Source organism: Lytechinus variegatus, chromosome 4 (genome assembly GCF_018143015.1).
Source record: "Lytechinus variegatus isolate NC3 chromosome 4, Lvar_3.0, whole genome shotgun sequence".
NCBI classification, from domain to species: Eukaryota; Metazoa; Echinodermata; class Echinoidea; order Temnopleuroida; family Toxopneustidae; genus Lytechinus; species Lytechinus variegatus.
This window is the reverse complement of record NC_054743.1, coordinates 12,280,468-12,293,191: the sequence shown is the minus strand read 5'-3', so window position 1 is coordinate 12,293,191 and position 12,724 is coordinate 12,280,468. Positions and strand designations below refer to the sequence as shown.

General features: G+C 36.8%; 1 protein-coding gene across 1 annotated transcript; it reads right to left on the bottom strand.

Annotated features, from left to right (window-relative positions):
* Nucleotides 1–266: 266 nt before the first annotated feature.
* On the bottom strand, nucleotides 267–7,191 carry LOC121412556 (cytochrome P450 4F6-like). The gene is made up of 7 exons (XM_041605346.1): nucleotides 6,808–7,191; nucleotides 6,312–6,455; nucleotides 4,838–5,031; nucleotides 4,316–4,463; nucleotides 4,005–4,094; nucleotides 2,877–3,028; nucleotides 267–1,442 (listed from the first exon to the last, which is right to left on the bottom strand). The coding sequence occupies exons 1-7, from the start codon at nucleotides 7,144–7,146 to the stop codon at nucleotides 995–997; spliced, it is 1,515 nt and encodes a 504-aa protein (XP_041461280.1). The 5' UTR covers nucleotides 7,147–7,191; the 3' UTR covers nucleotides 267–994.
* Between the last annotated feature and the right edge of the window lie 5,533 nt (nucleotides 7,192–12,724).

The window sequence follows — 12,724 nt, the reverse complement described above, 5'->3', positions numbered from 1 at the left end:
ATAAGGTTCGATGTTCCGAAGGTTCGTTAGTCCGAAAACGAAATAAGGTTAGTTAATCATTTAGTTTTCGGACTAACGAACCTTCGGAATTACGAACCTCATTTCTTTTTCGGATTAACGAACCTCCGGATTACGAACCTCACTTCGTTTTCGGACTAACGAACCTTCGAAATTACGAACCTTGGGAAATACGAACCTTGGGAAATACGAACCTTCAGAATAACGAACCTTCGTAATATCAGAACCTTCGGAATTGCGAAGCTTCGGAATTACGAATGTATGCAGTACTTGAAGACCGACCTCACATATACATATAGGTAGTAAATACTAATATCTGATAAGGGTATAGAGTTAAAATCAATTGAACATGGGATTATAACCATGAGATAACAATAAACAAGTAGTATGTTACAATTTTATACTATTGCTATCATTTTGCCTGAGTACAAAACAATGACAAAACTATGCTTGTTAACAAGACTGCATTTTTTTTATATTATGCTAAACATACAAAGACATTTCTTACTTGCATCCAGTAGCTTTATATAGGCAGAGAAAAGTATGTGATCAGTTTTATTCATTTCGGTAGGCCTAATGGCCTATTGCCTTGCTTTGATTTTTACAAACTCCAATTAAAGAATAACGTATTGGAATGAACTCCGCCTAACATGCCTAAGTCAATGGGTTTCATAAAAATGTGATACCTAAGTTTTGGTTCTACATGTTTCTGAAGGCAGGTGGGCAAACGTCAACATATGGAAATGAGCGGCCGCTCCATGTTTTAAAATGGCCAGCTATAAAGATAAATGATTATATGGGGTAAAATTTATATGAAACATAGCTACGGGCCTATTAGTAGGTTGGGAGAAATTTAGTTAATTTCCAACTACAGCGTAAGTCCTTTGATCAAACGCAATTTGTTGGACCATATATATCGAGATAAAAGACACATAGGCCGAAACTTAATTGGAGATGGATGGATTCATAGCCAACTTTAGTCTTTATTCCGAGGATGAATACCAAGAAGTATTTCATCCTGTGGCACACTGACTACTCTGTAGACTGGTTTGGAGTCTCGTACCAAAGAAAATCCAAACTTGTTGAAAATTCGAATCGCGGCTATTTGAATCTCCTGAAGCGCGAACTGCTGCGCAATGCAGTTGCGCGCTCCAGCGGAGAAGGGAATGAAAGCGAAGGGATCTCGACCCTCAACGTTCTCGCGATCGAAGCGGCTTGGTTTGAATGTCATGTGATCGTCTCCCCAAACTTCAGGATTGTGATGGAGTTGGTACGCGTAGATTGTAATCTCGGTTCCTGCTGGAACGGTTAGACCATCGACAACCAATGGTTCGGTTAGGAGGCGGCCTGGCGATACAAACGAGTACATACGCTGACTTTCCTTGATGCATTTCATCAGAAACGGAGTATCATGGAGGTCTTCACTGCAAATTTAATGAACAGACACATTTAATAATTCAAAAGTAAAACGGTTGTAAATTGAATTGCTACAAAGTGTTCAAGGAAATTACAGAAATAATGACATTGTCAATCTGCTAAAATGGTAACATGTATCCTTTCATATCCATCCAAGCATTTTCAAATTGAGTGTATATATAGGCCTAGTCATACTCATTCAGTCTGTAGAATATTATTACCGAATGTCCTAAAGCCCCCTCGGAGTAGCCTCTTGTCGAGGCCCTGTCGGCTGCTTTCCGAGCGAACATCACGTGGCGAAGCAAGGTATATAGCGAAGCAGAGCGCCGCGAGACAGGTCTAATTCGCGAATTAGGAAATCCCTCGCTTCGCTCGGGAAGCAGTCGCCAGGGCCTCGACAAGAGGCTACCCTCTGAGTTGAAAGCTACGTAAGTAGGGGAAGGCGGGGTAAGTTGTGACAGTTTTTGCTTTTTGCATGTTAGAATTGATATGATTAATAATCTTGTCGAAATAAGTACCTTGCTTTGAAATTTAATTCTTCTGAAATATTTTCCACCTATATATAACTTTCTATCCCCACACTGAAAGTCATCGTGACCTTTGAAAAAAAAAACTATGTACAAAATGTATGAGGGGAGAACCAGCATGTCAATTTTTTGTTTAAAGTTTTTTTCACTTGCTAATTCTCTGTAAATACTAACATCCTTTAAAAGGAAAAGAGCAGTCATGTAAATTTGCTCCTTTCAGCCAGCATTTCAATAGATTTTTATGGGGTTTTTTTAAGATACATTACCATAGGAATTACCATGGCTCAACTTGCCCCATGCTGTTTGGCTCAACTTACCCCAGTCCGAACTTAGTGCGATAATTTTGTATCCACACATTTATTATGCATCCATCATATAAAAGACTATGACAAGAATGAAGATCCATACCTGGACTAATAATGTTGTTATCATGTCTTTATTATATTTAAAGACGTGTGTGTTTATAAAGCACTTATCTATTTCACACTCTTTTTTACTTTTTTGGCTGAAATTCATATTTTTCCCTCTAAAAACTACTTTTTGTTTCAAAGTTGAAAACAATGTGGTGGGGTTAGGGTTATGCTATGGGTAATCTATACATGACACCACCACAATGTCTGACTCATTCATTATTGGCCTTGGGTTGGTGGCTCAACTTGCCCCTATGCTCAACTTACCCCGCCTTCCCCTATGCCATAATATCCTGCTATCGTAGTATACAAAGGTTCTAGAGTTAATAGTGAACCGCTATACATAGCGCATGTGCAAGTCTACCTATGGTAACGGATCTATCAACCTTTCAACTAGGTTTCATTCTATACTATTGCGAACCTATATTTGATTTCGGATCAATTATGATCAGTAGGCCTATGTGTCGTTTTGGCCAATAATGAATGATCTAATATTGATTTATACCTGCGAACTTCAAGAATCTCACGATCCTTGAAAAGTTCATCAACTTCCTCCTGAACCATGGTCTGGTATTCTGGATGAGTAGCCAACAAGTATATCAGCCAAGTGAGGGCGCTAGACGTCGTATCAACCCCACCAAAGATGAAACTATTAATCTTTTCAAGGGTATAATAAAAAGAAAATGTCGAGTGAAAGTTTATAGATTGTTAATCATCGTGCTGCAGACATACCGGTAAAACCGAATTCAGATCGACAAAGCTGTTTCGGACTTTTCGCATTTACTACCGGGAAACTCTCTACAACGCGCCAATTCCTTTGAAAATGCAGGTCAAATCACAAGAGAGCTGAGAGGCTTTTGTCGAAAGTTGCATGAACCGGGACAGCAATGGAATCTCTTGACTCTGGACAACGACATAATTCCAATTGCTCATCCGGTTCAAATCTTCGGATGATCTGCTGTCCCAGTCGACCAACTTTCGACAAAAGCTCGTCTCGGCTCTCCATTGCGATTTTAATAATATTTTCAAAGATCTCGATGAGTTGAAGAGAGTGCACGTCTCCATAGTAAAGGCGAAAACTACCTATCATGTCATCACCAACGTCATACATTCGGGCGGTTAAAGGAGTGATTTCTTTGATGTGACCCTTGAGTGTGACTTCTGTCATAAGGGAGTTCCGCTTAGCGACGTACAGAGGATTGAAGAACAGAGTAAATGTACAGAAAATGTTTGTCAAATGACGAAGATTTTAAAAGCTGGGAGATCTTTGTCGAAATTGGTGAATTGGAACAGCAATATCGTCCAAAGTTTCGGAGCTGACGAAAACTGCACAAGATGTCGTTTGTCCAAAATCAAGGATCAAACCCTTGTTTTGATTCACTATTTCCTTTGACCAAGGACTTCTGGGGTGTTTTTGTCATGACTGGCATTGAACAATTCATTTACTCTGTTCTTGAATACTAAGTGCGTCCTTCAGAAAAATCTCTCCATTATTATGTCATTGACCGACTTTTGTCGTGCTAATACCAGTTTGGTTGTCTACGTGGTGTCCTTTTCCATAATCATGTTCACAAAATAGACCTGAGAGTGTCGTGCATACCTCAAGAATAGTAAAACAGCCTGTATTACATACCTCATCTCTCATTTCTTTTTCAGTGAGTCCACCGCGTGCATCGCTTGCTAACAGGAGAGTGTCCAAGAAGTCCATTCCTTTGTGAAATTCCTATGGGCAATATAATATATCGAGGTAAATCTACATCATATTTCAAAATCGTGAAAATCCTCTTCAAGTGTTTACTTATCTGCTATTCAACATAAAGTTAGGCTACATTCTTCGAGCTTTCAATGTTGAAAAAATAAGATTCCTATAATATTCTCTAAGAGAAGGAGAATACATATCGGTGGAGCGACGTAAAGTGTATTCTTCATTTATGGAGTTCTTACCTTACACCCACTATTTCGGTGTTGCTCCTTGCGAGCTGATATGAGTTTATCCTGGAGTGTGTGAATGATGTTGATCTTCTCTCTCCAAACCTTGTATATTGAAGACCGTCGGAAGAAAAACTCGAAGAGAAGAAGAGGATTCATTGTCCTGCGAGAAGAAAACAAACCCACTAGGTTGGCACTATGATCGTATATAGACTTTAAAAAACGGACACTGAAGGAGTAATCATCCCTTGATCTCAGATCGTAATGAATGCTCATCTATTCCCCCTTTCCTCTTTCACTCTGGACCGACGACCAAAGATTAAATTTTCCAGTAAAGAAGAAATTTGAACAGACAAATGAACTGTGGTAGATAGCGCTTTATAAATTGGGAAAACGTGTCTTCCAGATAAATGAATACCATTAACTCAAGAAGTATGACTCATCTTCGTTTACCATGTTTACACTTTAATTGCATTATTCATGTTTGTCTGTCAAGACATTATGAAAATTTAAAGTTAAATTCTTTGTCGTTTATACCTCTTCGTGACAACATCTGATAGAGCAGCCACAGCTTCTGCGTATTCAGACTCGTGTTCCTGACAATCAGATTCAAAGGAAAAGGCACATTGTAGGATGACATCGCTGGCAAAAGCACTTGTAGTTTTATGAAGTTCAAGAGACTCGTCCTTCTCGCTCCGTTGTGAAATAACGGAAATCAAGGTGTCTGCAACCTGTATAATACAGAATGATTTTCATTTCACATTGAACGATACAAGTTTCATCCAAGGAATTAAAGATCTATTTGTTCTTAGTTTCGGGGCTGACGAAAAATTGCAAATGTGTTGTTTGTCAAGGCCGGAGCGTTTCATCAACATATCTGTCGGAGTTACTATGGTAACTGTCGAATTAAACAGGACTTGGGCCTATTGCAGAAAGAGTTGCGTTTAAACGCAAGTCAAAAAAATCAATCGGAAGTCCCAAATGTGAGCTGTTAATGGTTGAAAATCAAGTTGCGCATGATTTTTAGAGTTGCGATTGATGGCAACTCTTTCAGCAACGGGCCCCTTGTCAGATAACATTCCAACAAGTCCTTTCATGAAAATCTACCCGTCGTATAGAATACTGACTTCATGAAATCTAGAGAATGTCTAATAACCCCAAAAAATATCATGCTTGAATGATCAGGCGTATTAAGACAAGAGAAAGCCAAGGACACGTTATACCAAATAAATAATTGCTAACAGAAATTGAGAAACTATAGTGATTCAGATGAATGTCCCAAATCTATGTGCTAGTACTACTAAATACAATTCTTCATATTTTCTTCAATAAATTTACATACATTTGAAATGGGAAATGTGCAAATAATATACCCACTGCCCCCTCATCAACATGTCAACGCTTTCTAATGAAGATATAATATGGCGCCAAGGTTCGAATGACTTCACAAAGGGATGTGGGTTATACAGTGACCCGGGGTATGCAATCCCGTAGAAGTGCTTGTTTGAGTCATGGCTCCTACGGGGGGGGGGGGGGGCAGTCAAACGTATTGCTGTACTCACGCGTGACCAAGAAATTTTCAAACAACCCCTAAACGAGTTTTTCTCTGTTTGCAAAGTGAACCCAAACAAGTTTTTCGCGGGCTTTATTTACACATTTTGGCCCCTAAACAAGACGTCGACAAAATATGACCTGGTGGGAAAAAGCTTGGGGGGAAAAAATATATACCCTAAACAAGTTTGGCTAGTCTAAAAAAAGCTTTGGGGAAAATAACATACCCTAAATACGTTTCACCCCGCGACTGACCATTGACCAGTCTTTCAAAACCATCCCTTTTCCTGAAAATCAGTGTTTTTGATACCCTAACGAGTCCACGCGCGGACCGCGTCCAAAACTGAAAAAAACAAACTTTAAACGGTCACGCGTGTGTACAGCAATATATTTGACTGCCACGGCCCCATGGTGGGGCGTGGTGGTCCCTACGGATCATGACCAACTGTATACTACTCACCTTATTTATCTTGGGGATGTAGTTCTTAAGAGCGTTAAAATGGAAAGTGCTTGTTATGAGCCTTCGGTGTCTCTTCCACAGGTCACCATCTAAAGTAGCCATAGGATTACCCAACCATTCTTCAAATAGACCATACATAGGACTCTGTAATGCAAACATAAATTGTTGGCACAGGTCAACTGAGCCATATTGCTCAAGTGTGTCAAGGATATGTCTAGTACGTGGCGGCAATGTATTTTAAAATAGGGTGAAGACGACCTGATTTTTTTTCTTCAGTTGAATTACAGGTAGAGGCGAATCCTACCACTGCTTTTCATGTTTTTTCTTCTTCTTTTTCTTCCTCTCATCTTTTTTTGCCACTTGAACTACTAAGCAGGTGGTCGCCCCTTCCCCCTCGGCGCCACTGACCCCTAGTAGGGGAAAACCTTTTACCAATCAAGTTTCTTGCTTATAATTAAAGACCTGGCAGAAGCATTACAGTAGAAAACTGACTTACCTTGACCGTGCCAACTTTATCATTGAATATATTCCTCACCGAGTCTGGGTGAGTAGGTATTACCATAGGTTTCCAAGCAGCCCAGAAGACGTGGAGTTTGGGATAAGTCTTAGCCATGTTACGATGCCACTCAAACCCAGGGGTTAGCGGTCCAGGTTCTTGTAAGACATTGCCGAACAACCAGTGAGGTTTGGGGCCTGGAAGAGTACGTCGAATATGCATAATCCTCTTCAGTTCTCCCCATATTGCCATCATCCAGTGAAGACATTTGTATCCTAACGAAATGATGATCACTGTTAATAGCAGAACTGCCGCTGGACCAACATTCCAAAATGCCATGGTTGGTGCTAGTCTTCTTAACCGCAGGGCTGGTTTATCAAGCAGTTATTGGTACCTTCTAGATCAAGAACTTTGAATAAAATAGAAGGTATCGCGATATATAGGCTCATAGGCCTACGTAAAATGATCTTCCGATTGAGATCAAAGTTCAGGTTAACCGGATACCAGATATGCGTATGTAAGGAAGCAATCAGGGTGAATTCCAACCAGGGCCCTAGGAACGATTTTTTTGCCTGGGGATGCTGATGTAAATTTGAAAAGCCCCCCCCCCCCAAAAAAAAAGGTTTTCACAAGAAAATGGAGAACAAATTGGTCCCGAGACATTATAAAAGGAAAAAAAAGAAAAGGAGAAATGCCTACCCTACAATATCAAAAAAGGCGGTCCAAGGGAGCCGAGCCCCCCCCCCCCCCCATTGGAGGAGCAAAAAAAAGGGGAAAGGAAGGGGAAAGGAAAAGGAAGGGAAGAGAAGAGCAGAAAAAAGGGAGATGCGTGAAAAAAATAAGGTGAGGGGACTTGGAAAATAATTTTGAAAAATCTTTCATGTCACTATGTAAACTTTTCTCTTGCGCTTCATGTTCGCATTGTATATTTGATGAGATACATATAGGCTACTGAAATCCTCCAATCTGATAGTAAATTTGTTATAGAAATTGAGCATTTGTAATCATAAATTATTATGAAACAGGATCCAGAATGTTTTGTATTTTACATCTGATTTCACAGAAAATCTAGTGTTATGGTTCTTTGATATTTCTCTCTCCGTTGCATCAATGTTTTGTTGGAGTACACTTAATAATAATAATACGCTTCATTTACATAGCGCCTTTTCATCAGATACAAAGCGCATTAAAGAACGAAAGAATAACAGAACATAAATAGCGAGTATGAAACTTCATCTCGATTTATCATGAAGAGAAAGTACTTTACACATAATGAGGCCTATCTACCAAAACACATTTAACAGCTACATAAAAAACAACAACACATGTCTTAATGCTGATTTCTCTATCCAATAGATGTTTATTTACAAGAAAATTTAGTATCACTTGACTTATACCACTTAAAACTACAAAATTCTCATGACAAATAGTGGTCAAGTTTCTTTACCTACTATTTTGTTTCAGGGGCAATCTGCAAATCTGACATAAGATTTATCTTCAGAACAACCTGGTTTGATAATAAATTAATATGAATCCACTTCATAAAGGTAAATCATTGTATCTGGCAAAATATATATTCCATACGAAATTTCCTGTGTTTATTTGAAATAATGCACAGAAGTTCTACAAACATTTGTATAAAAAAATAAAACAAAGACAAACTAATTTGACAAACATAATTTTATAGCATTACATTAAAAAATAACAATGCTTGCAGGAGAAAGAAAAGTTCACAAAGTAACACAAAATATACCGAACAACCGATCTTACAACATTTAGTTAAAGCTATATAATAAAATAAAATGTAATTTCACATATCATTGTGATTGGCACTTTAGAGATAAATGTATCTGCAGATCAATTGAAATCAAATACCACAATTGTTTCATAAAGGCAGATTTTGAAGTTATCAACACAGAATTTGAATCAGTACTATTGAAAAGTCTTTTCAAGGTTGTTTCAAAAGACACTCTTTTGGAAGATCATTTAACACATGGCAAAACTGACAAACATGTACACATTACAATGTTCAAACATTATATTACTTACTTTTGACAGATTCAACAATTAATTATATATTCAATGAAACAGATTTCATGTTATTTCACTTCACAATTGTTTTTAGAAATCCTATTTATCTAATTTTTTTTTATATATCTACAGTCAGACAATTGTACCTATATATGTACTGGGCATCTGCTTCATGCATAAAATTAGAATTATGCTCGAAAGAAGAAAAAAACTGCCATGTTGGCAGTTTTTGTGATTCATATATATATATGTATCTATGTATATATATATGATTTAGATCAGATATAATTTTGAAAATAAAATATTTTACTTTTTTTTGTTCCTTATTATGTACATCATTCTGTTTTTAAATACTTTATTATGTATTTTCTCAAAGAAATTAACTAGGGACATTACTTTCTTCATAATGAGCATGGAATTTACAATTCAATCTTTATAACTTGGGGGCTGCATAACCACAACAAGATACGCATTGATTACTTTGTACATTGCATACATAACCCTTGAAGTTTTAAGAGTGTTGGGGGTGCCTCAGTACCATGAGGGCTACACTGATTGCTGGGGTTGAAATGCATGCTTCAGCCTCTACAAACATGAAACTAAGTACTGCAGAGTATAGAATGATGATTTTATTAATTGGTTGAAATCTTCCCCACGGTAAAGCCAAACAGGAATCAAAACAAAGAGAATGTACTCTAGAATACAAAGACCAAAGTCATGTGTACTCTTGTTTTAGATGCTATACAAATTAAGTTCAAATGCTCTACTATTTTATTATAAAAAAACAAAAACAGGATCCAAGAGAGCCAAAAAAATACCTATCCTATTGCTGACCCCATCTCAACTAAGTTGATGAGGTCAAGGTCAGATAGAAAGAGAAAAAAAGGAAGTGAACCTTTTGAGAGACCCGTTCAGACAAAGCGCATCAAAAATCTTAATCCAACACTACAATAGATACATATGCATAAATCGTTACCAAATGCAATCAACCACCATCGCTGACAGAAATAGTGCAATCATATCAGACAGGAGCAAATTTCACAAAAAGTCTTGCTTTGATGATGACAAAAAGAATAACACAGTTCTAGAACACCTGCAAAAATTTGTTTCTTTCATTATTTTTTTTTACCCAGGGTAGTGTCTTCTGTCAAACTATTTTACAAGAGGGCCCTGCACAGGAAATGGAAATTAACAGTGGTCTCACTGAAACAAGAATGTCAAACTATGGCTTCAAAACTGATTGATAGCATCTCAACTCATGTCAATTTCTTGGAAACTGACATCCTTGAGAATAAAAAATTAAGGAGTGAACACAGGATTCACTTTCTTTTCTCGAAACTAAATGATTGCCAAAAGATTCTAGAAGAATCATGGTGAAAATATGCAGTGATCTATATTACACTCATTTGCAGATCAACTAATTTTTCTTGTGCGACAAACTCCACAGTACTTACAATGAAACAGATAAATGAGTAATCAAAACCAAATTGCACTTCCTTTCAACAACAAATCCACATTGTAACAATGTCAATCCTCAATTTCATCAATCAATAAGCGAATAACCATGTAGGACATCTTAACACTACAGAGGCTTACACAACACTGAAGCAAAAAGAGAATAGAAAAAAAAACCCAGAAAATCTCTGTTCACACATGTGGCAGATTTAGGCACTAGGCTGTGAAAAGCCGCCCCAAAGATAAGAAATGATTTTTTTTTTTTGCTAATGCAAAATCATTCACAAACCATGAAGTATACAATATTTTGGGAAAAAATTGTTAGACCTGGTAATTCTGACATGTGCATGAAGAAGACCTTAGGTTTTAATATACGGAAATGAACTCCCTCATAAAGTCTTTGGCCATCATTCTTGACTCGGGTTTAATTCAAACTCTAGTCTAAAGTTGTGGTTTAACTATGGATAGCCAATTGTGGCACAAATAACTGACAGTTATAGGTTCAATTTCTCACCTCATTTTACATTATAGTAATTCATTACTGTTTGGGATTAAAGGTTAATTCTTCATCATAGAAACAGTAGGAAAGAGCATAGACCATAATATACAATGCTAACAAAATTTCACATTTTTTTTCTCTCTCCATATCCTTTTAGAGAGAATTTTACAATGGTCTTATTCAAACTGGACTTCAAATATGGGGCAATGGGTTTTGGTGCAATTACAGTAATAAAAACATTCGTGCAAAAGGTGAATTTACTCTTTATATCCTGTCCAATACTATCATAATTTTATTATTAGTGTGCAAGTAAGGAAATCAACATCAAATATACATTTAGTACAACTGCTACCATTAGATTTTTTAATCCATTAAATGCATAAAGGCACTAATTTTTATACAAAAAGTAAGAGAAAATAGTATCAAGGCCTGAAAAAACTTTGGTACAGGTTCAATAATGTAACCAATATTGGGCTATAATCCTGAATTCCAATCATTAAAAAAAAATAGTGAACATCATATAACTTTTCATTCCCTGATGCTTGATGAAAATTTAACATTTTTAGCTATCTTGTTTAGCGCTTGCTCAAGGTAATGTGTTTATCTTTCCAAATAAAGGTCTTTTGAGCACTCACATCTTACAAATGTTACGGAATGCATTTCAGAAAGCTGCGTAGACAAATCGTCTCTCAAAGTTTTGCCCTTTTCATGCTTCCACACAAGATTTTTGATGCCAAAAAAGAAGCTGTGCTTTTTAAGCATAATTGTTGCTGGGCACCCATTTTTTTTACATAAGATTTACCACAAGTATCAGATTTTACATCAAATTTTTCATACATTATATGTTTTATGATATTTCATTTTGTTCTATTTGGCAGCAAATTCAATTAAAAAATACATCATCATTATTTACCGAGATTTAAAACAGGAGTAAATCAAAGTGAAGATAAATCTAAAATGAATAAAAACTAAGATGTGATATAATTCCTCTGATACAAAAAAAATATGAAAAGAAAAAAATTATGAATATCATAAGATTTGCTAGAAAAGGTTATTCAATGTAATAGATCTCTATTCTAAATAGTGCATTTCTGTACAATAATATACATGTATAAATAGCATTTGGACAAATGAAGGCTAATGCTTGTGAATGAAAGGCAGAGGCAACAAGGCATGACTCATCTCATATAGAAAATCAAATTAGCCATTACATCGATTGCTTCATGCAGCTACTCATGTACACAGAATAAATTAGAATTATATTTCATGTATGAAAGGGTTACACTTGATCAGATCTTTGAGGAAACTACATGAGGATGTTCTATTAGTAATACTGTGATCTGACAAAACAAATTCACATTTGTAGTCAACCATGCCTTAATCAATCTCGCCTCCCATAAAAGATTGGGAGAGTTGTTTCACAAAGATTTAAAGTATGACTGAAGAGTCGCACATTAATGCCAACGCATACATGATATGTAATGCACAATCTTATTGATTACACAGTAGTGCGCGTCCTCTTGGCATGATCTGACCAATGCCGTAATGATTTTAAACCGCACCGCAGCTAGGCATATAAGTGCGACCGACTCTAAGGCATACTGAAATCTTTGTGAAACACCCCCCCAAATTTATTTTCATGATACCAGGAGGTGTAAAGAAATATAAAGATATGATAACGGGTACTTCTGTACATGGTCTGCCAAAAACCTAACTTTAGCTTTCATGAAAAGAAATATATGCAGAAGGTGGCAAGGTTGATATAAATCTCTTTTAACTAAGTGTATGATAATACAAGCCACAATTACTCCAGGTGGGTGTTTCACAAAGCTGTTCATAAGATAAGGGCGACATTAAGAATGACTGGTGAACTGTTCTCATGCGCTAAATAATCACCAATGAACATTTAATGGTGAATATCATTTCCAACAA

What these genes read in the sequence shown, in the direction of transcription:
- LOC121412556 (XM_041605346.1), bottom strand. Translation starts at nt 7,146, where the DNA reads ATGGCATTTTGGAATGTTGGTCCAGCGGCAGTTCTGCTATTAACAGTG. An exon ending in ATAAAGTTGGCACGGTCAAG is followed by an intron (nt 6,456 to 6,807) that starts GTAAGTCAGTTT and finishes TTTGCATTACAG; the next exon opens with AGTCCTATGTATGGTCTATT. An exon ending in ACCGAAATAGTGGGTGTAAG is followed by an intron (nt 4,095 to 4,315) that starts GTAAGAACTCCA and finishes TATTGCCCATAG; the next exon opens with GAATTTCACAAAGGAATGGA.